The sequence below is a fragment of the Mercenaria mercenaria genome, chromosome 12 (genome assembly GCF_021730395.1).
Source record: "Mercenaria mercenaria strain notata chromosome 12, MADL_Memer_1, whole genome shotgun sequence".
NCBI classification, from domain to species: Eukaryota; Metazoa; Mollusca; class Bivalvia; order Venerida; family Veneridae; genus Mercenaria; species Mercenaria mercenaria.
In genome coordinates, this window is record NC_069372.1 from 16,898,498 (window position 1) to 16,926,465 (window position 27,968).

General features: G+C 34.1%; 2 protein-coding genes across 2 annotated transcripts; one reads left to right on the plus strand and one right to left on the minus strand.

Annotated features, from left to right (window-relative positions):
- Positions 1 to 8,761: 8,761 nt before the first annotated feature.
- On the minus strand, positions 8,762 to 13,416 carry LOC123535406 (uncharacterized). The gene is made up of 6 exons (XM_053519314.1): positions 13,261 to 13,416; positions 12,014 to 12,157; positions 11,671 to 11,793; positions 11,086 to 11,205; positions 10,504 to 10,639; positions 8,762 to 9,892 (listed from the first exon to the last, which is right to left on the minus strand). Exons 1-6 carry the CDS (start codon positions 13,312 to 13,314, stop codon positions 9,675 to 9,677), a joined length of 795 nt encoding a protein of 264 aa, XP_053375289.1. The 5' UTR covers positions 13,315 to 13,416; the 3' UTR covers positions 8,762 to 9,674.
- An 8,020-nt stretch (positions 13,417 to 21,436) lies between these two features.
- On the plus strand, positions 21,437 to 24,382 carry LOC128547242 (uncharacterized). The gene is made up of 3 exons (XM_053519315.1): positions 21,437 to 21,717; positions 22,700 to 22,835; positions 23,357 to 24,382. Exons 1-3 carry the CDS (start codon positions 21,670 to 21,672, stop codon positions 23,572 to 23,574), a joined length of 402 nt encoding a protein of 133 aa, XP_053375290.1. The 5' UTR covers positions 21,437 to 21,669; the 3' UTR covers positions 23,575 to 24,382.
- Positions 24,383 to 27,968: the final 3,586 nt, after the last annotated feature.

Consider the following 27,968-nt stretch of genomic DNA (forward strand, 5'->3'; position numbering starts at 1 on the left):
GGGTCATACCTTAACCAATTACGGAACATAACTGGCAAAAAATCAAATATACATGCACCAAAACAACGTTATATACGAAATGTCCTATAAATGATGCAGTTTATATGTGCATTGACGTAAACCTTATACACAATTCACAATGTAGTTTCGAGACATCTGAAGTAATAAGTTTGTGACCAAATTCTTCCAGTGCTAGCAGTCGGCCGTCCAAAAAGAAAGTAAAAAAATATACATTAATTTTAGGGGAAAGAAGTAATATAAACCAGCAAATATGTGGTTATTTTCACAGAAAGTCAAGCCATACTATGACCCACTCTCGATATGAAGTTGGTCGCGATTTTACATTTCTGCGCGCACGTTTACGTTTACAGTAAGTCTGCCTAAAATTGTCAGATAAATTTAATCGAGTTGTTCGCTATTGGTAAATCTGCACGTTAAAAGGTTTTGTTGTTGTTGTTGTTTTTTATGTAAGAACGTATACGACTATTTTGACTGAATAACTTGCAATGTTCTAAATTTTGAAACCTAAGACGGTTATTGAAACAAAGAATGAACACGTACGCGTATCCGTACAAGTAATAACAACCGTTACCTCTCTATTTCATAGTGGATGGCTTGTGGCTTCAGAAATAAGTTGGGAAATATTACCTAAGCATTTGAAAGTGCATTCAGCAAAATATGCAGAATTAAAAATATTAACTTGTTTTGGGGTATAATAAAACAGATATCTAACCCTTCATATTGTAATTGTTCTTTATAATAGGTAATGTAAATAAAAATGTCACGTCACATAGTACATGGCACTATTCAGGGAAAACGGCATCAATAAATTTTATCTACTAGTTTATATGAACTGAAAGGCATTTCAGAATCAAAATTATATAAGTGTTACACTTCACTGGTACAATCTGAATCAATTATTAGGCAAAACAAACTTTTCCGAAATCAAATGAGACAGACGAAGTGTTTGCTATATGTTATTGTTGCATGTAATCACAGTATTATTGTCAGTGCTCTTTGTCTTTTGCGGCAGATTCCAATATACTCTTAGTCTTTTATGGCAGACTCCAATGTACACTTGGTCTTTTCTGGCATATTCCATATTGTACACTTGGTCTTTTATGGCAGAATCCAATGTACACTTGGTCTTTTGTGGCAGATTCCAATGTACACTTGGTCTTTATTGCAGATTCCAATGTACACTTGGTCTTTTATGGCAGATTCCATTGTACACTTGGTCTTTTATGGCAAATTCCAATGTACATCTAGGTGAACAAATACAGTCATTCGGAAAACTTAGATAGTAGGCGATCGGGCTATTATTTTAGTATCTGACTATAGTGTCCAAATGTTAGTCGTCCGGGAAAATGGCATAAATACTGATACTGAACTATATCTATTAAAAGTCATTGCTTTTGACCCAGAAAATCAACAGTTTCATTTCCATCACGTTCATCCAAACATAACACTCAATTAGAAATGTTTGCACACAGTCATTTTTTGTCAAATTGTTATGTAATTATTTTGTTGAAAACTTGGCTTATCGTATACAATATAACCAAATATATTATATGTTCTTGAGACTGACTTTAAGCCTCATTGTTATATCAACGGCAATTCTCTACATATACTTGAAAATGGCGTTAAATGGTTGAAGTTAATCGTCGCACTTTATGGTTACTTGGTATAAGAACCGACATATATACTAATAAGCTGTTGTCCCTTTGATGTTATTTATTACATATACTTTTCCTTGCAAGAAGTAAACATACAGTAAACTTTATCCACTCATCACGTTTTAGCATTACGTAGACACAAATGTATTATAATATTTTTTAAAGTCTCGCTACATTGCACCAATATCTGGGTCAAGTAAGTCAACCTGTTTGGAAAATAGAGCATATAATTATACACTTTATCGGGTAAAATCACCGATGTATGTCAGCGATGTTTTTGTACATTTAATAATCACTGCGGAGAAACGGACACCGGATATAGCTCAGAAAGTGATAAGTAAACAAACAAATGTGCAGTTGTTTTTCTTTACCAGAGGTAAGATCTTGCTGTATTAACGCTTATCTACTGTATCCACAAATAAAACTAGTGTTTGAACTAATAGCTGAATGATACATTTGGACTATAGTCTATTGTAGAATGCTTGCAATTTAGCAGACCATGAAAATGTTACTTCAAATCTGAGATGATCACCTCGAAATTCACAGAATTTCGCCAATTGGTGTTATTTTCAAGACATATTCAAATAAATAAAAATTCTGAATCATACGATTTTACAAGCATAAGCTAAACTATTTTTATTGTAAGAATTGGCAATGTAACTTTTAAACTATTAAAGATATGCCCTTAGAAATATTTACCCTATTGTACTGGGGATAGCCGTATTATGCACTGAGGATAGTTTACAAGTTGATAAATGTGTTACGAGGATAGCATGCAAAATTGGACAAAAGTTTGTATTCTTATTGGTAGTAACCCTGTTTATGTACAATATATGTCTATTTTGAACTTTTTTGTTTACTCCAGTCTTTAGAAATACATATCATACGTACATCTAGCACTAGTATCCAAATAGTGTGCAAGTTGTAGCAAGACGTATCACATTGTACCAGAGGCGGTTAGGGCCAGGACAACAACCTTTAATGTCAGTTTTGTTACCAACTATTCGACTATTGTTCAATTACCTACAAAATTACTTTACTTTCAGGATAACAATACACTGTGTCTTTAATTATGTTAAATTTATGGCAAAAATGCTTTTTTTTTCATTGTGTATAAATCGAGCAAAATCACAAGTTTGGAGGGGGGGGGGGGGGGGGGGGAGAAATTCCAAATCTAAATTTTATAGAATGCATAGATATCCTTAAAGTTTCAAAACAATCTATTCACCAATAAAGTCCTCGCTGTTCTTTGAAATAATATATAATATCAATGGTATAAAGAAATCTAGGCAAAAATTTGTTACGGAAAAGGTGGATAAACAGTAGTTTTTATTGTTGCATATGTAATTAAGCAAACTTTTCATATTGCTGGTACTTTCAGAGAAGTATCACCGAAGGATAGTAACTTTAAAAAGAAACAAATACAGAGAATCCCCCATAGAACGGGTTTACGGTGCATTTTTATTGTACAAAATGATTTCACTATTGTTTTTACACTGCAAGTATGAAGCTGAAACTGTTTACATATTCTGGTTAAAAGCACTTCAATTTTAAAAGAAATTACTGAGCAAAAACCGCAGTTCTACTTTAATTAACAATGATTTTGATCCATGTTCTAGAAAATCAACGTCTGTATGCAAGCTCCTTTAATTTCAGGGTTGGTCGCAATACAAAATTTCACTCTATAGTTAACGAGCAGAGACAATTTTTCTGTTCTAAGTAATAACAACATCGACCCAAGTGTCCAAAACGCACAGCACGGTCTTAGAAAAAGCGTCACGTGTACAAATTTGATTACAATATCTCATTCCTAACTGATGGCTTTCTGTGTGCTAAAACGTACCTACGTGATTTACAAAGCAATACAATATAGACCTATAACAAAAACGACATAAATTCTAACGTCGTATGTTTTGTGTTCTTATACTAGTCTTACTCATTTGGCTTATCGGGATGATTTATTTTATGATCTGATATTTTATAGTTGTCGTCCCTCTAGCGGGACAGCGACAGTCAAACATTATCATGCTGTCCCAAAACGTCCTATTATTTGGACTAAAACTCATTATTAAAATACATCGTTACTATCCTCAGTCTACTTAATAGCTATCCCCTGCGCAGTTATTTCTTTGCTTCGTCTACCCCCAGTACACTTTCAGGTCATCAAAAAGTATGAATATCTCCGTAACAACAAAATATATCGTACTGATATCTTACACGATGTAATAACAATATTTTCAGTTTTTATTCTTATTTTCTTTTTATTGTTATGTTTACTGATTTCTGAGCTATATCCGGTGTCCGTTTCCCAACAGCGATAATGGAATGGTCCGTTATTTTGGTAGTGTTATTCAGTATGGTTCTTACCTAAATAAGGCAAGGTAAATCGTGCTGATTTCCCTAATTGGCAGACGAGTCTATAAATTGAACTCTCAAATGTCAAATTCAAACTATATTAGTTTTAAAAGCATAGTGCATGGCAATTAAGTAAGACTAGCCACCAGATTGATAATGAAGAATTTGTCACAAGATTTAAACTTCTGTAATTTTCCGTTTATTCTCTGTAATAGTGACAAATGTCAGTCTATTTTAGAGATTTTCTTGGAGAACTGATTGTAATATTATCAGTCTAGTATCATCCGAAATGTTCTGGCAGAGCTGATTGGCACCCATGACTATTAAATTACCCCTAGATAATTTGGTACATCATGCCAGTGATCAAGAGTTATGAAGGTAGACATTGATATGTTTAGTTAACATTATGACTTTTCCATTCAAGAGTTTATCTAGATATTTGGTCTCAGAAATAATCTTACAAAGAGAGATAATTGTTGTTGTTTTTATGAAATACATCTAACTCAAGATATTAAAAAGATATGTTTTAAAAAGGATTATTTTTGTAAAATAATGGCATTTTTGTTGAAAGGTTGACAATGGATAACGTGTTTTAATCAATGATCACAGTTTAATTCCATACTTGAAAATAAAGGACTAATCTTATGATATTTCTATTTAATTAATGAACATCGTGATCTTTTAAACATGTTTCTTAGATTTTATGAATGAATCTAATTGTGATAAACTATGAAGTCATTCTCATTACAAATACAATAAAAGTACCCTTTTTAAAATTTTATCTTCTTAATCAACAAAAACAGCGGTATCATTTTTTATGCACCCTTCCCCTTCGGAGAAGGAGTGGTATATTGTTTTGCAGATGTCGGTCGGTCGGTCTGTCGGTCTGTCCGTAGACAAATCGGTTTCCGGATGATAACTCAAGAATGCTTGGGACTAGGATCATGAAAGTTAAAATAGGAGGTTGGTCATGACCAGCAGATGACCCTTATAAATTTTGAGGTCAGTAAGTGAGGATCATGAAAGTTAATAGAGAAGGTGATCATGACCAGCAAATAGAATCTATTGATTCTGAGGTCAGTAGTTAAAGGTGACCCGAAACAGTTAAACGGTTTCCGGATGATAACTCAAGAACGCTGTGGCCTATGATCATGAAAATTAATAGAGAAACTGGTCATGACCAGCAGATTTACTGGTACTGATGATAAACCCGGACAGATGATAAAGTCGACCACCTTGGAAATATTTGATTTTAATCGGTTATTTATAAAATTGAACACACCATCTAATAGTTTCCATTTACAACACCATCTGGTGTAAATAAAAACAAAATTGGTAAATATTCTGTATAAATAAATGACTTATATTTATCTGTATAAAAAATATCTATCCAAAATTACTAGGGAAGAGGGTGTTTTTTGCGCATGCTCACTGTCACCACATGGAGGCCTGACATTGGGTCACTTTTCATTACTTAATCAGGAATGACTGTTGCAGCCTTTTGGGGAAAATTTCTATATAATACTACGAAGAAAATTTTGTAAATGACAAAATGTTCGAATTTATCATCAGTCAACCTGCTTACTGTCCTTATTTTACTAACCCCTTTCAGGGCCTCACTTCGTGTGAGTTTGCTAACTAAATATAAATTTGAATTATGTAAAGTTTTCAGCAAATGTTAAGCTTTATTTTGATACCAACCATTGATTACAAATTGCAGAAATAAAAAAGTTACAGGTAAAAAACCTCATTTTCTGTTCGGGTTTATCATCAGTACCAGTAATGTATTGATTTTGAGGTTAGTAGGTCAAAGGTCAAGGTCGCAGTGACCCGGAACAGTTAAACGGTTTCCGGACCTCACTCATGGGGGTAAGAGTGAGGTTAGATGCACCATAAACCGGTTTAAGTTCCCCAGTGGTGGTTTTGCCACTGACCGTTCCAAGGCGGTGCCCCACTGTGTTCCTTTATTTGTTTGTTTTGTCCTTGTGTGTTTGCTTTGTGCATGTGCTTGTGTGTGTGTGTTAATCGTAAGCCCGTCCGCGTGCTGGTTTTGCGTTTGGGGAGGCTTTCCCTGTTGGATATTCTTCCTTGTTTTGAGAAGGCTTGGGCCTAGGATCACGAAGCTTAATAGAGAGGTTGATCGTAATCAGTAGATGACCCCTATTGACTTTGAGTTCAGTAGGTCAAAGGTCAAGGTCACAGTGACCCGGAACAGTTAAACCATTTCTGGACGACGACTTGATAAAGCTCGGACCGAGGATAGAACGCAACCAGACAAAATGATAGCGGACTTGTCCATTCCTTTTTGTTGCCTTAATGTTCTGCGTACTCTATATTCGCGTTCCGTCCTCGCTGTATAAAATTGTTGTGTAATATATTCATTTCAGTTCACTGAAGAAAAGGAACTATTTTTGAATAACACAACTATACCGAATGTGAGCAATCAGGAAAGGTATTATAATAATAGAACATTGTTGCATGAAAGCAAGTAGAAAGCGCAATGAATCCACTATAATTTAAAGTTTTATTATTACAACAGGGGGACGGGGCGCTTTTACTTGCTTTTAACTATGGAATTTATTTTAAAGTTTAATTTGTTAAGTAGATAGAATAATTTGACCTGTGAATTTCATAATTTGTGATGTACACTTAATGATTTGTCATGTAGATACAACACTTTGTTTTGTTCATTTACCAAATTTTTAATTTCTTCTGTTTATACAACACAGCCACACCCAAACCATCCCTCCTCAATATGACGCACCCCTTAAACCAGCCTCCGTCAAGCATCCCCCACCAACAGCACCACCAAACCAGCCTCCAAACCCTCCCCCACCCCACCACCGCCACCACGCCCATCTGCCAGCATCTCATCTACAAGCGATCCCAAAGTATGTCCTCTAACCAGCCCACCACGAAAACAAAAATAAAAACAGCTCAACACTCACCGCCAGCAGCAGTCAGACAACAAGCCCCAAGCTTTCCTCCCTCAGCCAGCCCAAACCACACAACCAACCCCAACCAGCTCTCTCCCTAAACAAACAACATAGCTTCTCCCTCGCAAACCACACCTATAAAACCCCAGCATCCTACAGGCCCATTTCTCACAAAACGAGCCTCAACAGACCCCTAGCCAGTCTACAGACCCCCAACCAGCCCTTGTCTCAAATCACCAACCACTAAGTCAATCCTACCCGCACCTTAACAGTCTCATCCCATCCCAAACATCTCTCTACCAGCCAGCCTCCTTATTAAGCGGGCCAGTATCCTCCTCAAACCCAGCCACTCAATCAAGCCCCTAAACCAGCCCCACTACCATCCCTAAACCAAAAACTGTACCCAGCGTCCATCTACCTGCCTCACCAGCCCGTAATATTTCCTATAGCCAAATGAAAATGAAACTTTTAACCAGGCTTAATGTATGCTTACATGGGCTAATCTGCTATTAAAATGTCCGTTCTATTTCCATGCCTTTGGGGCTGTTAGAATACAGTTCCTGTCACAACGATCTGTCATATACAGTACAGCAAAATCCGGGTGCACTATGCAGTTGTAGAAAAGATTTTCTGATGACATGAATAAGTACAAGTCATCATAATGCTATAGGATAAATTGGAGAAACGACGGAACAATTAGACATTTATTAGGATCCATATAGACATGGCATATTAAGGATAAAAAGCTATGGAGAAACGACTGACCAAGAAAAATAAGACATTATAATTATGTTTCATGGTCAGTTTTAATCGTCAAGTAGATCTATAAAGAAATTATTCAATTATAAAAATAATTACTGTCCACTCCATATGCAATTTATGAAAGCATTTTATGCATATTGATAATAATTTTGACAAGCTATCTGCTAATGAGAAACTACATTCATTGTACGGCTAAGTCTGCTTTAACATTTAAGGAAAAGAATAATTTTAGTTTACTGTAGATAATAAATCATATTTTATAGCAGGAGTGTCATATTTCAAAAGAAGTAAAATTTGATATTGTGAATCTCACAGCTTATATCAACTCTGATTTGAATTGATTAACCTGTTGATTGCGTTTAAATCATTTTAAACAAACGTTAAAGGCAACGGTACACCTTTTGGACCTCGGTGTCATAAAATATCTGCGAGTACACAGTCCCTTTCAACATTTTTTCTAATAGTCTAGATAAGGATCGGTTCATAACATCTTTCATTTTTTTTAAACAAGAACCTGTTTAAAATGTAAGTAACGGTTGTACTTATTCATACTGAACTATGCTTACCTGTCTCTTATAATTCTGGTCAGATTGGCATATGTATTTCTTAAGATTTTAATGTGTTAGATCATGGTGTATGTATAATAAGGAGAAAAACTGAACTTTTAAGTGAATTTGAATTGTACGTGTAAAAACCTTCCAAAATCATGATTGGGACTTCGTTCACATGTGTGACAAATATGTTTCATTAAAACGCCTGAAACGCGAACAAAACAATATTTAATTACTTTTTGGAAATTACAGATAAATAACTGCATCGTGTATGTAAAATTATTGTAGAAGGGTGTTTATCAAATTTCCTTTAACATCAATAATTATGTAAAACGTATTGAATACAAAGAACATTTGACTTGTCTTTATCTTATTCACTTTATAATACGTTTCTGTTATACTTTAAAATGTTCTTTCCTCCTTTGTGCCATCGTTTAGTTCTCTTGTGGACGTTTTAAAGAAAATAAAATCAGCAGACAAATTCTGTCTCAACGTTTATTGATCAAAAAATCTTGCATAGTAATATAAACGCAAACAAAAATTAAATAAAGTGGCAAAACATGTTCGTAAAATAAGATCAAATACTGCTGAACGTGTATGTAGTACAAGGGCTATATTATTAGACACATATCTTGTAGAATTACTTCTCATATAATAAAAATATTGTTATTATTATCTTAAAGAGATTTATTGCACAAAATAAATAAATAAAATATCCACAGTCTCAAATTTGAAATACAGGGTAAAAATGATATACTGTTCAGCACTGTCTGGAAGTAGAAATGAATGCTCGGTCATTTCCGTGTATATTTCCGACTATGAATTCAACCTTGATATAGTTCGTTTGAGATAAATAAATAAAATATTATGACAAATAGATACGTTTATCTGAATTGTAGGAATGTGAAAATTAGAATAAAGATTTCAAAGTTTGTTCTCATTGATTCGTCACAAAATAGTCTGTACCCAGGCCACAGTAGAATGAAATAGACAACCTTATTGATATATGTACATGTAAAACATTTAAAACGACGGCGTCAGTAAATGAGTATTGCACAATTGTACGAAAATATGACAATGATATATTGAAGAAAATCAGAGCCATGTAAAACGGCCAATTCCGTTGATTGGCAATATGTCATCGATTCAAAATTGCAACTGACATGTATTGAGACAAAAATGTTACAAAAACATCACACAAAGTAGAAAAAAGAAATGAAAATGCAATATACACGCAAATTTACACATTTCATAGACTACGTAGGTAGTCTACTCAAAATGTAAACATGTAAAATGTCAATATTTATCACATCCATTATTTCGATACAGGAACGTTTGTAAAAAGTAAGATTTCATTGCAAACATTTATTTCACACGAAAGTGTCTCATGCATCTTATGGGCATACTGGATTATTGGTGCCGGGGTCACAGCCTTCCTTACAGTACCAGCCATCAGTCTCCTTGTACAGGTAGATACTACCATCTGCGGTCTTGCAGTAGTAGTCTAGATAGCAGTAATATGAGCATGCGTATGACTTCGGGTAACACACGTACGTGTAACCGATGTGATAACACGTTTCACGTTTTACAATGCCTCCCTCGTCTTCTACTTCTGAAAAAAACAGTATTGCACTTTAATATATCTCTCAAAATAGTAAACAATCATGAATAAACTGGCTTAAAAGAGAATGAAGCTAATAGAAATTATAAAATAAAATTTGTTTACTGGTCAAAAGCCTTAGAAAATGAGAATAAAAAGGAAGTATGAAATAAAATCTATTACAAGGAAAATGATAAAAAATAATTTTGGCAAAATATAAAAGGAAGTATGAAATAAAATCTATTACAAGGAAAATGATAAAAAATAATTTTGGCAAAATATATGTACTATTTTGTACAAAAATTCAAATAAATATAAGAAATAGAAAAAATACTTATCAAGCTCGGTCAATGCTGTATCCTAATAATACATAGATACAAACAAATTTCGATAGAAAGAAGTTGATTTCGACATAAAAATTAACTTGAGTCAAACATTACGAATTAAAAGGTAATAATATTTTATGGAACGTAATTATGACTTTCAAATAATGTTCCGTACTTATATAAGTATGGAGACTTGTGATTCTATATGTAACCTAGCCATGGTCAGGATTACATTTTTAAAACCTCATGTCCATCAGGATAGCGACTGAACAAAGTACGAGTTTTTGAGATACTTACTTTCCATCCAGAAGATGTCTGTATCTCTGCACATTTCTGCTACATTCTCCGAAACCACGTGTTTTGACAACTGTCTTGTTGTAGCTTTCCATTTCTGGGGCGATTGTTCCTCTTGTGTCTTTTTATGTAACGCCATCTTGAACACAAATCAAGTATAGAGGTTAGTAGGCAATTCAATTCTCGATTACCCTTATATCAAATTCTGATAAATGCAAACCGATCATGGATACAGGTAACGTGGAAAATTATAATTACGAAGTGGCATAATTAGTAATCATTCTAGATTTTTCAGAGTTCTACATATTTAATTTTCCGTTTAATTTCCTTTTCAATTAGTTTATTCAATCTTCAAGGCAGATCACATAATCATGAGCAAGATATAGTACAATATTTCAGTTCGGAGTAGTAACGTTGTTATGCAATTAGACATATATCTAGCCTAAATGTAATTAACACTTTTATAGTGAGGCCTGTGTTTGAGAAATTACACCAAAACAATACCTATGATATGCAATTTGGTAATTGTTCCAACAGGACTACATAATAAGCATCTATCTGTCCGACGGCCATTAATATTCTTACCTCTTCGTCCTCGTATCTCTTTGCATCTTGGGTAGGCGCTGTCGTCATATTTAGGTATCGTGCATAGCAAGCACTTTTTTCTTTCGTTTCCGTGTTGACAAATCGTTCTACTACTAATCCCTGTTAAGATAAACTAGTACATTAGATATAATATATTAAAAGTAAATAGTTCAAGTCGATTTTAGAATGTTTCCTTCCTTTGCCCACCAATATTTTGTTGTTGTTGTTGTTGTTGTTTGTTGTTGTTTGCCATGACAAAAGGCATTTTTCTCAATGGCATTAAAAATAGCCACAGTAAAGAAATGTTTATGTTTTCTGTGACAAACTACCTTAATAAAATTGCTATAAACGTCGTTCTGTTTCTAAGTAATGTAATGACGGTGGCACGTATACGGACGGGAATATTGTAAAGAAAAGAAAGATACTCGTATATAATTCATAGCAATTGATAACAGTTCATACGTTTTTTCCTGTCTTACAATAAATGCCATAATGCTACTATATTTATGGAAAATATGGAAATATGGATATAACGCATGATTACCACATAAAGTAGAAAGTGCAAAAGTTGAATTAATCACTTACATTTTTATAATCATAAACCGACTCTACTACATTTGGCACTTTGATAGTGACCTCTTTTTCCGTTACTTTGGAAACCTCCTCTACAACTTTGCCGTCGTCTGTGTGGTAAAACTGTCTGGCTTCCTTTAAGAAATAGCATAGTGAAATGTTACAATAGAGATCTTAATGAGGAAGTTTTAAAAAGATAACACAGTGTATTAATATATTTTGAATAAGGAATCGGTATTGAAAACACATTAAAGTTTAAGGAGCGACATCTAATTCGCAAATTAAAATTACTTATGTAATAGTTTTTTCTTTGTCAAAGTTCTGAAGGAATGACGGTTTTGCCAAAACAACTGACCTGAAAGTTGTCACGTGTCAGCTTTGCGCCAAAATACACGGACAAGCCAACAACAGTTGCTATGATAACAAGAGCAACAATGCCTACTGCCACTCCAGCAATCAAGCGGCTTCTTTTAGGTTTCTCTGGCTGCTCCACCATCCCCTGAAACACGTCATTTAACGAATAAACACAATACAGCAAATTGGCTTTTGTTTTCTTTCAGGTGTAATTGACTATATAAATCTTATATTGATTTATAAGTTCTATAACACTCATCTTTCGTTATATTTCGTTTAATCTTTCTTTTCAATGAAAATCAAACATTTGATATGGCGTTTTCTGAGTATTTCTACAAATAATTACCTACGATAAAGTGTATCTTTTATCTATGAAAGCAATTGGTCTATCATATAATTTTGGTTTTGTTAGGATGCATTGCAATATACGATCGATCCTTATTTCCCTATGGAAAATTTACATTTTAAATATGTAGATATACCACCTATTCTTTTTTATATGTAACACATATTACAGTTCGTTGAATTTCAAACATATGAAAGTTGTATTGGTAAATATATGTTATTGACAAAAACGTGTTGTATTTCAAAGTCTTAAAAATGCAGGAGACCCAATTCTGTCTTTTTAATGTATTTTGGATTATAATAAATAATAAAGGGGAAAATTATATAAAAAATATCATCATTTGACTGCAAAGGGGGTACTCAAATTGCACGCTTATGTGTAGGCAAAGTTCTTGAAATTCGGTCATGAGCTATGAGAATACTTATGTAACCAAATAAACTAACAGATAAATAATACTGTGAAAATATTTCATGAAATTAAAAATAATAAATGCCCCGATATTATCGCACTTATTCCCGACGTGAAATTTGAAACAGAATAAAACAGTGATGCGGGGCAAGGGAAATAAAAAGTTCTTTATTCGCAATTTTTTTACATTCACTTGAATGTTGTCACAAAGTGACATAACTTTTGTTTTAATTTTGCAACTAAAACATTTTATGACAATGGTAATGGTAGGATATTTACACCTGAAGAACTGGGTCGCTTGCGCAAACTTCGACGCTTGTTAACAATGCTATAATTAAAATACATGATTAAAAGATAGAAAGATTTTCAGTGAGAGAAACTGCCAGTATACAAAAATGCAAAATTCGACGCTTGTTAACAAAACTCAAAGGGCCATAAATAGTTATCAGAACAATTTCATTCAGATTTCTATATATTTAGATAAGACAACTTACTTGAATTGAAACTGCAACTGGTTTTCCTTCTTCCATTCCTAAAGTTGGCTTCATCTAAATGTATTTAACTTTTCCGTTATCTTTATTGCTTGCTTGATAAAGCTTTGAACAGCAAGACTTTCGTCTCTGCTTATATAGGAAGTCACACCAGTCCCGCAGGATAGAACGTAAACATGTCAACATTTTTTTCGTAGAAAAGGGTGGGCACTTTCTAAAAAAAGATATTGAGAACAGGATATTACAAAATAAATACATGTTTAGGTAAAATACCCTAAGTGTTGATTTACGCAATATCATATTACACACACCAATATACCCTAATGTGCGATCGTGCTTGACGTTGGACAGCATACCGTAAATACGTGAGGGTTAGCACATATTACGATTTAATTCTTTTAAAATGTTTTTAAAAAACCCATTTAATCGTCTGCTGTAAAATAAAGAATAATTAATATAAGTAGACTGCCTGTATTTTATTTTCATTTCTTTCAATATGTTCAGGTCGAAAAGGACCGATGTTATTAAAAGTACAAAGGTAAAATGAAAGGTTAAATAATCGAAATTAAAGATGAGCTTATTACACTTCATGTGTATAATTGTATAGGTAGATCTATTTTGTACCGCATATTCTGAACATAAAACGTATTGGGAATGTACATAATAATGGTATGGAAAAATGAATGGACTAGATGACCAGTAACGCAATCTGTTTGCCTTGAAGTCTATTTCAAAAGCGAGTGGACTAGTGAATGGGAAAATATTTGTTGTTGTTGACTTCACTTAATTGCATTTTCATTATACCAAATATAAACTCAGATTGCACCAGTTGAGGTATGCTTGCCAAACATTTTCCCGGGGGTATACCCGGGCCTCGACCCCTCTAGAGGCTTTTCTGGACCCGCCTTTGGTACATGCTGATGATGGAACTCGTGCCTAAAGGATCTGATATACTGCCGTTCCATGGCGGCGACATGCCTTCGCCCGGTTTGTAATAGGAAGTGCATTGCTGATGGTTAATTGTATCATATAAAGGCATGTTGCATAATAGGTGTGAATCAGCATTAAAGCAATGCAACCGGATATCTATCCGAATATTTCAAACATCTTGCTTTAAGAATAACCAGCATATTACCTGTTTCAAATACATATATAAACAGTTTGTGCTCTCAGCAAGTTGTTTGGAAAGATTCTTCCACATAGGTACAGATGTCATAGCAGCTACCATCAGTATCCATGAATCATTTTCACATGACGTACTTGCCACTCTTCGTCTTCGGAAACAGGTTTGAAAATTGTATTGAATATGGATCAGAGGTGTTAGCATTGCTTTTGCTTGTTTGTTTTAGGTTTTTATCGGGGAATTTGTTTTATTGTTGAAGTCAAACCGACCCAATTTTATGTTGCTAGTATTGTCCGTAAGTATTGATCTTCGCCAATATTTTCAGGTGTTTTCGTAATCGCACACCCTTCCAGAAAATCCTGGCTACGCCTATGAATTATTGCATTTCTGTACATCAAAATCCCCAATCAAGCATCACTATCACATTGTCATACAAGATTTAAGTCAAATAACGCGTTTGACAATAAGTTAATCGAATGCTGACATATTTCTGTATAGTATAGTAACTAATTGGGGGTTTTGACCTCCTTGTAAAAAAGATGAAGGGGGTTTTGTCCGCCCATGCAAAAATGAACGAAGCGGGGTTTGTCCGCAGGGGGTTTTGTCCTACATTCGGATTAAGTGTCTGTTTGTTTGACATGCCCCGCGGCTAGAGACAAATGTAACGATTCTTGTCTGAACACACTTACAGCTATAGCCACAATAACAACTTTTAAGGTTTAGCAGAATATCACGAAACAACAGAAATTATTAGTAAACGAACAACATCTTGACAAATAACTTATCTTTCCAACACATGTTTTACTGTTCTGTCCCATAAAATTGAATACTTAAAATATTCTAAAGGAGTTGTCCCCCTTTAAAAAAGAATGCCATTTGTAAAGAAGTAAATGTAAACAATTGTCAAAAACGATGTTTTGCCCAGTTAGTAAATGCATCAAAAGAAGACATGTAACAGCTTTTAAAAACTGAAAAGTTTTTAAAGGCGCTGAACTGTCCAGAAGTGTGGCCCCTTCATGCAGTCCCTTTCCAGAATTCAATACATATATGAGTAAATGGACAATGGTTTTGCAGAATAATATACCTGTTTTATATGCCGTTTAATTTTCATATAAAACAATGCTTTCTTTCTATGATTTGGTGATGTTCAAACTTTTTTCTCCGAAACATGGACCTACTTCTTAAGTTAAAATCTAAATTATGGATATAAAGTTATAAAATTTGATAATTTATATTCAAAATCCAAATTTACAGTATTATAAAGCAAAAAGGAATTATAGGCCACAGATCCATAATATTTATGTGTATTTCGAATTTCTACGCCGAACTTTTTATCGAAAATACTTTTTTTCAAGGAGACTCGAAATACACATATAGTTCTGCCCTCAGAACATATAATCAAAAAATTAAATACATGTTTAAAAGTTAGGCTGAGTAATGTGAATAACATGCTTCCCGATTATCATTCAAAATCACCAATTTGAAGAAATTACGTTATGTATACTGAGAAAACCTTCCAACTAGACATTTGAAGAATGTAGATATCTTGTTTTTATTTCAAAGGGTAAGCTAATGAATTTTAAACAACGTTTAACTGACCTGAATGCCTACACAAATATCGGTAAATAATTTTTACTTTTGCGAAAATTCCGTGCTTGGTTTTGCACGTGCAAGATTTTGTCATTTGTATTCTTAAATATTTGGTTGAATTTAATTTTTGTTGTGTCTCGGGAAACCTGGTGTTTTGTGTAAGCAAAAAGCAGAAAACATCTGAATTGAATTTGTGATTTACATTTATTTTTGCCCTTAAAAGATATAATCAAATGATTAAATACATATTTAAAAGTTACGCTGGGTAATGGGAATAACATTCTTCCCGACTCTCAATTTTGATACAAAAACCCGATTATCATTCAAAATCACCAATTTGTATACTTCAAATAGTCTTGGGCAAGGCGTTGTTACAGTACCAGATAGAGAGATTAATAAAAATCGATACTCGGTATAAAGGGAAGCAACCAAATTTAAACAATTTGGTTTAATAATCAAGGGACAATACTCTTCAAAACACGGTCTCATTTCTGGACATGATAATCGAATTTAACGACCAGTCAATACGAACTCATTCACCGTCACAAAGTTAGACAGATTGTAGGATTTATGCATCCTGACTGCGAAACAGAAATACACGGCTGAATTACGTGTATTTTAGAATGTTAAATATTCCGTCTCCAGCTTTCATCAACAAGAAAAAACTGTCTTACAAGCAAAAAGGTTATTCCAAATAATGCACTATTTTATGAATATGATTGAATATAATAGAAAATGGAAGAACAACTTCAAACTGTTATTAAATTTATTCCAAACTACTTCATCAGGGATATAATATTATACTTTTTGTATCATTTTCATTTCCGCAAATTCAAGCTTGCATACAACTTGCCCTCATTATTGGAAAAACGGTCACAATTATGTTGATTAATGTATGACACACCTAATGGTGATATTTCAAATGTTCAAAACAATGTTACAGCAATATACTGTATATATACAATATACTCTCCAGTGAGAGACTTGTATGCAAAATTTAAACAATTTTTACCGTGCCGATTTTTTTTATAAATTTTGTATAATTCATGCTATTTCCTCAAGTTCAAGCATATGTACAAATTTCAAAGTGATGGCCACTGTCCAAAACGTTTGCAGAGAATTCATTATACCATTAATTATGATAAAAGAAACGTCAAACTATTGGTAAACAATATTCATTCAAACATTTTCCATAGGGAAGTAGATATAATAATTCTTGTTAAATATCACTCTTTATTGAATTTTCGGCCACCTGGCCTTTATCAAAACATGAAAAGTCATTGGTACAGCTAGGTAACATCCATTATATAAGTCTTAATGACGTGACGACATTTCCTGTAAACACGCCGTCAAACGTGAAATAATACGGGAAGTGACGTTACGTCTTTTCTAGGGTGCCTCAAGTAAAAGGATTTAATGAGACAGAATTCTAACTCCAACACTGCAAAATTAAGGTCCTGTGGGACTGTTTTAAATTTTGCTCATTTCGTTCAAAAATAACCTTGGGGAAGAAGTAAAACCTATCTACATTTCTTCCAACATATGTAATCTAAAGAGTAAAAGCAAAATAGAGAACTTTTACCGCATGTAACTCAGTATTTTTAAAGATGTCTAACTCTGCCTCCTTCTGTTTCAGAGGTAAATTCACTTTGAACAGTAAGAAATCACTTATCAAATGAAAAGTTTTCACTTTTGTACAATAAATCAATAATTAATCTTGAAAAAGTAAAAACTTACTAGAAAAGAAAAGATTATAAGGGGAAAATTTTAGTCCCAGTGGGGCTTGAACTTATACCTCCTGAAAATTTAAGTCAAAGTAGGTTTATTGTAGGAATTGAATACTCTTCAAAAGGATGGGTCAATTATTACCTTAACCAATTACGGACATAACTGTTCAATCAATAGATTAATGTAAAATCTGAATATCTTCAAAATGTGGTTAATATTCCTTAACCAATTTACGGATCCATATACTGGCAAAATATCAAATTATCATGCACCAAAATACTTATATACGAATGTCCTATAAATCATGCAAGTTATTATGGACATTGACGTAACCTTATAGTACAATTTCACAATTTATAGCACAAATTCACATTCATATACAAAGGTCACATTGTAAACAAATGCAGTTTTACAGAGCAGCTTGAAGTAGATTAGTTTGGGAACAAATTTTCCAGTACCAGCAGTCGGTCGTCCAAAAGGAAAGTAACAAACTATACATTAATTTTAGGGGAAAAAGGTAATATATACAAACAAATATGTGGTTATTTTCACAGAAAGCCAAGACACCTATGACACAGTCTTGTTATGAAGATGGTCGCGATTTTACATTTCTGCGCTCACGTTTACGTGTACAGTAAGTCTGCCTAAAATTGTCAGAAAAAATTAATCGAGTCGATCGCTATTGGTAAATCTATACGTTAAAAGGTTTTGTTTTTTGTTGTTTTTTTTTAATGTAAGAACGTATACGACTATATTGACTGAATAACTTGCAATGTTCTATATTTTGAAACCTAAGACGGTTATTGAAACAAAGAATGAACACGTACGCGTATCCGTACAAGTAATAACAACCGTTACCTCTCTATATCATGGATGGCTTGCGGCTTCAGAAATAAGTTGGGAAATATTACCTAAGCATTTGAAAGTACATTCAGCAAAAGATGCAGAGTTATAAGCATTAACTTGTTTTGGGGTTTACTAAAACAGACATCCAACCCTTCATATGTAATTGTTCTTTGTAATAGTTAATGTAAATAAAAATGTCACGTCACATAGTACATGGCACTATACAGGGAAAATGGCTTCAATATATTTTATCTACTAGTTTATATGAAAGACATTTCAGAATCAAAATTATATAAGTATTACACTTCACTGGTACAGTCTGAATCAATTATTAGGCAAAACAAGTTTTTCCGAAATCAAATGAGACAGACGAAGTGTTTGCTATATGTTATTGTTGCATGTAATCACAGTATTATTGTCAGTGCTCTTGGTCTTTTGCGGCAGATTCCAATATAAACTTAGTCTTTTATGGCAGACTCCAATATACACCTGGTCTTTTGTGGCATATTCCAATGTACACTTGGTCTTTTATGGCAGATTCCAATGTACATCTAGGTGAATAAATACAGTCATCCGGAATACTTAGATAGTAGGCGATCGTGCTATTGTTTTAGTATCTGACTAGTATCACTAGTTTTTAGGAAGAAATGTTAGTCTTCCGGGAACATGGCTTAAATACTGATATTGAACTACATCTATTAAAAGATAATTTGGTACATCATGCCAGTGATCAAGTGTTATGAAGGTAGACATGGATATGTTTAGTTAACATAAGCCGTAAAAAGTCGCCCCGACTTCATCTCAGTGTTGCTATATTTTCTTGTCCTTCGGGATCATTGATTTCAACACATTCAGATTTGAAGACTGAATACTGCTTAAGCCGGTGCTAGGGATGTGGGCAGAGTTGCATTTTACATTACTGCTCATGAACGGACTCAATCAAACCGAGTCTGCCATTTTCACTGTTTGCCTTGTTCTCGGTGCTTCCGAGGGATCTACTTTTCAGATTTTATGTTTTTCACAACAGCGGGTGTTAAGTGCTGTGTGGCGGCCGTAAAATATCGCCCCGACTTCATCTCAGTGTTGCTATGTTTTCTGGTCCTTCGGGATCATTGATTTCAACACATTCAGATTTGAAGATTAGATTTGAAGATTAAATACTGCTTAAGCCGGTGCTAGGGGGCGTGGGCAGTGTTGCATTTTCCATTACTGCTCATGAGCAGACTCAGTCAAGCCGAGTCTGCAATTTTCACTGTTTGCCTTGTCCTCGGTGCTTCCGAGGGATCTGCTTTTCAGATTTTATTCACTTCACAACAGCGCGTGTTAAGTGCTGTGTGGCGGCCGAAAAAGGTTGCCCCGACTTCATCTCAGTGTTGTTGTATTTTCATGTCCTTCGGGATCATTGATTTCAATACATTTAGATTTGAAGATTGAATACTGCTTAAGCCGGTGCTAGGGGGCGTGGGCAGTGTTGCATTTTCCATTACTGCTCATGAACAGACTCAATCAAACCGAGTCTGCAATTTTCACTGTTTACCTTGTTCTTGGTGCTTCCGAGGGATCTATTTCTCAGATTTTATTTTCCATTCAAGAGTTAATCTAGATATTTGTTCTCAGAAATAATCTTACAAAGAGAGATAATTGTTGTTGTCTTTTATGTAATACATCAAACTCAAGATATTTAAAGGGGCCTCCGTGGCCGAGTGGTTAGAGTCGTTGACTTCAAACCATTTGCCCTCATCGATGTGGGTTCAACCTCATTTGGCGTAGAATTCTCACGTGAGAAGCATCAGCTGGCTTTACGGATGGTCGGTGTTCTACCAGGTGACCGCTCGTGATGAAATAGTGCACGATGGGCACCTGGATTTTCCTCACCATTAAGCTGAAAGTCGCTATATTACATAAAATTGTGTCGGTGCGACGTTAAACCCAACAAAATAAATAAATAACAAGATATTTAAAAAATATGTTTTAAAAAAAAGATTGTTTTGTAAAATAATGGCATTTTTGTTGAAAGGTTGACAGTGGATAACGTTTTAAAATCAATGATCAGAGTTTAATTCCATACTTGAAAATAGGACTGATCTTATGATTATTTAATTAAGGAACATCGTAATCTTTTAAACATGTTTCTTAGATTTATGAATGAAACTAATTGTGATTAACCATGGAGTTATTCACATTACACATACAATAAAAGTACCCGTTTTAAAAATTTATCTTCTTTTATGCCCCCTTCCCTTTCGAAGAAGGAGTGGTATATTGTTTTGCAGATGTGGGTCGGTCTGTCTGTCGGTATGTCCGTAGACAAATCGGTTTCCGGATGATAACTCAAGAATGCTTGGGACTAGGATCATGAAAGTTAAAAAAAGGACGTTTGTCAAGACCAGCAGATGACCCTTATAAATTTTGAGGTCAGTAAGTGAGGATCATGAAAGTTAATAGAGAAGGTGATCATGACCAGCTGCAAATAGACTCTATTGATTTTGAGGTCAGTAGTTAAAGGTGACTCGGAACAGTTAAACGGTTTCCGGATGATAACTCAAGAACGCTGTGGCCTATGATCATGAAAATTGATAGGAAACTGGTGATTAATTCAACTTTTGTACTTTCTACTTTATGCGGTAATCATGCTTTTATATCCGTATTTCCATATTTTCCATAAATATAGTAACATTATGGTATGGTAAGACAGGAAAAAACGTATGAACTGTTATAAACTGCTATGAAATATATACGTGTATCTTTCTTCTCTTTACAATATTCCCGTCCGTATACGTGCCACCGTCATTACATTACTTAGAAACAGAACGACGTTTATAGCAATTTTATTAAGGTAGTTTGTCACAGAAAACATAAACATCTCTTTACTGTGGCTATTTTTAATGCCATTGAGAAAAATGCATTTCGTCATGGCAAACAACAACAGCAATAACAACAATAACAACAACAACAACAAAATATTGGTGGGCAAAAGAAGGAAACATTCTGAAATCGACTTGAACTATTTACTTTTAATATCTTATATCTAATATACTAGTTTATCTTAACAGGGATTAGTAGTAGAACGATTTGTCAACACGGAAACAAAAGAAAAAAGTGCTTGCTATGCACGATACTTAAATATGACGACAGCCCCTACCAAAGATGCAAAGAGATACGAGGACGAAGAGGTAAGAATATTAATGACCCTCGGAAAGATAGATGCTTATTTTGTAGTCCTGTTGAAACAATTACAAAATTGCATATCTTAGTTATTGTTTTTGTGTAATTTCTCAAACAAAGGCATCACTATAAAAGTGTTTATTACATTTAGGCTAGATATATGCCTAATTGCGTAACAACGTTACTACTCCTAACTGAAATATCGTACTACAGTCGAGTCCACTTAATACGAACTCGCTTGATACGAATTTTCGGCTATAACGAACAAAATCCGGATTCCCCGGCTGAGCTCTTCTATTTCTTTGTAAAATTATTTCGGTAATAGCGAACTCGCTTCATACGAATTTTCGGGAGATACGAACACATTTTGGAAGTCCCAATGAGCTAAAATGTTATAAGTTTCCATTTTCTGATACGAACTAATTTTAGAAGTCGGTGGCCATTTTTTTGCTACGCTTGATCTTTTAACAGTTTGAATCTCTACAGTGCTGATATTTAGTCGAAGTGATTATCACCTGTATTCGATAAATACATAATAAAGAGATTAACACTATGTATGCATTTACAATCGAGTCCAAGTAATAATGTCTTTAGCAGTTCAGCGATAATTACTTTCATTTGTACACCTCTCCATGAAAATATAATTTCATTGTACGTTTTAGGACTATGTAGTGTACTTTTAGTATCAAAAATACAACCAAAAATTACCAGTTTTTTTTTCAAGTAAATGTTTGAAATACCATGTATATCTTGCTCATGATGATGCGATCTGCCTTTAAGATTGAATAAACCAATTGAAAGGGAAATTAAACGGAAAATTAAATATGTAGAACTCTAAAAAATCTAGAATGATTACTAATTATGCCACTTCGTAATTATAATTTTCTTCGTTACCTGTATCCATGATCGGTTTGCGTTTATCAGAATTTGATATAAGGGTAATCGAGAATTGAATTGCCTACTAACCTCTATACTTGATTTGTGTTCAAGATGGCGTTACATAAAAAGACACAAGAGGAACAATCGCCCCAGAAATGGAAAGCTACAACAAGACAGTTGTCAAAACACGTGGTTTCGGAGAATGTAGCAGAAATGTGCAGAGATACAGACATCTTCTGGATGGAAAGTAAGTATCTCAAAAACTCGTACTTTGTTCAGTCACTATCCTGATGGACATGAGGTTTTAAAAATGTAATCCTTACCATGGCTAGTTACATATGGAATCACAAGTCTCCATACTTATATAAGTATGGAACATTACTTGAAAGTCATAATTACGTTCCATAAATATTATTACCTTTTAATTCGTAATGTCTGACTCAAGTTAATTTTTATGTCGAAATCAACTTCTTTCTATCGAAATTTGTTTTTATCTATTATTAGGGTACAACACTGACCGAGCTTTATCAGTTTTTTTCTATTTCTTATATTTATTTGAATTTATTTACAAAATAGTACATATATTTTGTCAAAATTAATTTTTATCATTTTTCTTGTAATAGATTTTATTTCATACTTTCTTTCTTTTTATTCTCATTTTCTAAAACTTTTGACCAGTAAACCAATTGTACCATTCTCTTTTAAGCCAGTTTATTCAAGTTGTTTACTATTTTGAGAGATCTATTAAAGTGCAATACTGTTTTTCAGAAGTAGAAGACGAGGGAGGCATTGTAAAACGTGAAGCGTGTTATGACATCGGTTATACGTACGTGTGTTACCCGCAGTCATACGCATGCTCATATTACTGCTATCTAGACCACTACTGCATGACCGCTGATGGTAGTGTCTACCTGTACAAGGAGACTGATGGCTGGTACTGTGAGGAAGGCTGTTACCCCGGCACAAATAATCCAGTATGTCCATAAGATGCATGTGACATTTTCTTTTCAAACATATGTGTGCAATTAAATCTTACTTTTTACAAACGTTCCTGTATCGAAATAATGGATGTGATAAATATTGACATTTTACATGTTTACGTTTTGAGTAGACTACCTACGTAGTCTATAAAATGTGTAAATTTGCGAGTATGTTGCATTTTCATTTCTTTTTCCTACTTTGTGTGTTGGTTTTGTAACATTTTTGTCTCAATACATGTCAGTTGCAATTTTGAATCGATGACATATTGCCAATCAACGGAACTGGCCGTTTTACATGGCTCTGATTTTCTTCAATATATCATTGTCATATTTTCGTACAATTGTGCAATACTCATTTACTGACTTTGAAATATTTATTCTAATTTTCACATTCCTACAATTCAGATAAACGTATCTATTTGTCATAATATTTTATTTATTTATCTCAAACGAACTATATCAAGGTTGAATTCATAGTCGGAAATATACACGGAAACGACCGAGCATTCATTTCTACTTCCAGACAGTGCTGAACAGTATATCATTTTTACCCTGTATTTCAAATTTGAGACTGTGGATATTTTATTTATTTATTTTTTGTGCAATAAATCTCTTTAAAATAATAATAACAAGATTTTTATTATATGAGAAGTAATTCTACAAGATATGTGTCTAATAATGTAGCCCTTGTACTACATACACGTTCAGCAGTATTTGATCTTATTTTACGAACATGTTTTGCCACTTTATTTTATTTTTGTTTGCGTTTATATTACTATGCAAGATTTTTTGATCAATAAACGTTGAGACAGAATTTGTCTGCTGATTTTATTTTCCTAAAAACGTCCACAAGAGAACTAAACGATGGCACAAAGGAGGAAAGAACATTTTGAAGTGTAACAGAAACGTATTATAAAGTGAATAAGATAAAGACAAGTCAAATGTTCTTTGTATTCAATACGTTTTACATAATTATTGATGTTAAAGGAAATTTAATAAACACCCTTCTATAATAATTTTACATACACGATGCAGTTATTTATCTGTAATTTCCAAATGTAATTAAATATTGTTTTGTTCGCGTTTCAGGCGTTTTAATAAAACATATTTGTCACACATGTGAACGAAGTCCCAAGGTTTTTACACATACAATTCAAATTCACTTAAAATGTCAGTTTTCTCCTTATCATACATACACCATGATCTAACACAATAAAATCTTATGAAATACATATGCCAGTCTGAACAGAATTATAAGAGACAGGTAAGCATAGTTCAGTATGAATAAGTACAGCCGTTACTTACATTTTAAACAGGTTCTTGTTTTTTTTTTAAAAAGAAAGATTGTTATGAACCAATCCTTATCTAAACTATTAGAAAAAATGTTAAAAGGGACTGTACTCGCAGATATTTTACTACCGAGGTCCAAAAGGTGTACATTTGCCTTACAAGTTTGTTAAAATTTATTTAAACGCAATCAACAGGTTAATCAATTCAAATCAGAGTTGATATAAGCTGTGAGATTCACAATATCAAATTTTACTACTTTAAAAATATGACACTCCTGCTATAAAATATGACTTATTATCTACAGTAAACTAAAATTATTCTTTTCCTTAAATGTTAAAGCAGACATAGCCGTACAATGAATTATAACATGCGTTTGTAGTTTCTCATTAACAGATAGCTTGTCAAAATTACTATCAATATGCATAAAATGCTTGAAATTCATAAATTGCATATGGAGCGGACAGTAATTATTTTTCGGCGTGCCGTATTAAGCACGATTTTATGACCTCGTATGACCTTATGCCGCCTTAATAATGTACCAATCGGATTGCTTGGTAAGGTATTCTCGGTATTTTCAGCCATAATGAGAGATTTTGTAAGAGTGGCGCTGATTGGAGGAAAGGCTGAAAATGCTTCACTCTGAGTCATGTGTGACACTTAGTGTAATGACAACGCGTTCGTCATCTATAACCTCTATAAGACAGCACCATCGGGTTGTATGCGTACCACTTGAACAGGTGTGCGTAACCAAATATTCATCTGCTCATTCCGGACATATTTCTGTTTTGTTAAGTTTTCTTGTTAAGTTATTTCTGTTTTGTTAAGTTTCCTTTCCTTAAGTTTTGTTTTTACAAAAAGGTTATTTGTTTTATACAGTCATTAACTCTTAATTACCCTGCATTACAGCAACAATTTCTAACCAGTGCAAACCATTACTAACCTGCAACAACATGTCCGATACTGTTAAATTTTAGACTCTAAATTTTAAATTAATCTTTCAGGTGAAAACAATACTGTACATATTCTGAATGATAGACAAATTTGATAATAAGCTGAAGTAGGGTAAGGGTTCATGTTGCTTCCAACAATTCCAGAAACAAAGTATAGAATATATTTCAATATTGTTTGCTTACTGTTACCATCTTTTAAGCACCAAAGGCTCAAAGTGAGCTTTTGTGATTGTTTGGTGTCCGTCGTGTGTCCCTCCACAATTTCTAAACACAGTCTTCTTCAGAACTACTGTCCTTATCTATACAAAACTTCACAGAGGCCCCTTTCAACATTGCCAAAAGATTTAAAATACAGGTTTCTGCCCATATATAACTTGTGCTTCAGTTACATCACGCCGACCATCTTTTTTAAAGATATTTCTTGTTATAATTGAAATTATTTCTTTATAGATGTACTTGAAGTTTAAAGGTGGTCAATCACATTTGAGCAACATTTTCTGACATTTTTCAGTTTTCATATATTCTGTTAGAGATTTATTTAAGAAAGAAAAAGGCCCATTACATAGAGTTAGATCCCTATTGGAAAAGTATTACTTTTTATGAAATTTTGTTGTTATCTTCCTTTAATACAAAAATCTTTAAAAACTGAATTATTTCTTTTGATTTCAATATAATTTCTCGTTTTACATTTGCATTTGACAAATATTGTGATTTTTCATTTACTTGAAACAAAAGGCAAGTTTTAAAACAGCGTGTAGCTTCGGTATATTTTTATTTTCAATCTATCTTGGTTGCGCAACTGAGATAGACAAAGGGAGGTAATAACATTTTTATAAACTTGCGTTTCTTAAGTCTTTTGGCAAAATATGTACTTGTCAATGCAAATCTTTGAAAATTTTAGTACAATAGTGCTTATATTCATATAATTCCTTAGGCAAAATGTGCATATAAAATTTATATCTATGCTAAAATAATGCTATCTTGGTTGGGTAAATCAAAGTTTAAAAATACTTCCAGTGGAAATCTGACGTGTATCAAGAACTCAGTGAACACAAATACTAGTAAGTGTAAATGACCAGTAATTGATCAGTTTGTAAAGTTTTGAACAAATCCATTAGTTGATCAAAATCTCATTAACCACCTTTAAAACTGACCATGAAAATAATGTTTAAATTTTCTTGGTCAGTCGTTTCTCCATAGCTATTTATCTTTAATATGCCATGTATTGATGACTTCTCGTACCTTGATATTCTATGTTGCATCAGACAAATCTTTTCTACAACTGCATAGTGCACCCGGATTTTGCTGTACTGTATATGACAGATCGTTGTGACAGGAACTGTATACAAACAGCACAAAAACATTGAAATAGAGCGGACATTTAAATAGCAGATTATCCCACGTAAGCATACATTAAGCACGGCGAAACGAGCCTGGTTTAAAGTTTCATTTTCATTTGGCTATAGGAAATATTATGGACTGGTGAGGCGGGTAGATGGACGCTGTGTACTGTTTTTGGTTTAGGGATGGTAGTGGGGCCATTTGGGGGCTTGATTGAGTGGCTGGGTTGAGGAGGGTACTGGCCCGCTTAATGAGGAGGCTGGTTGGTAGAGAGTTGTTTGGGAGGGGGTTGGCGGGGAGGGGGTTGGTGTGATGAGGGGCTTGTCTACTTGGGATGGGCGATGGGCTTGCTGATGGACTGGATCAAGGAAGTTGGCGGGTTACGGTTCGGAGGCTGGTTACAAGGGGTTTTGGATTGACTTAGTGGTTGGTGATTTGAGACAAGGGCTGGTTGGGGTCTGTAGACTGGCTAGGGATCTGTTGAGGCTCGTTTTGTGAGTAATGCGTCTATAGAATGCTGAGGTTTTATAGGTGTGGTTTGCAAAGGAGAAGATGTGATGTTTGTTAAGGGAGAAAGCTGGTTGGGGTTGGTTGTGAGGGTTGGGCTGGTTGAGGGAGGGAAGCTTGCGGCTTGTTTTCTGAAAGCAGCTGGCGGTGAGTGTTTTTATTTTTGTTTTTTGGTTGCGCTGTTTAGGGGACAGGTTTTTGGGTCGCTAGTAGATGAGATGCTGACAGCTGGGCGTGGTGGGGGTGGGGGGGGGGGGGCACTTTTAGTAGGCTGATTTTGTGGTGTTGTTGGTGGGGGATGATTGACTGAGG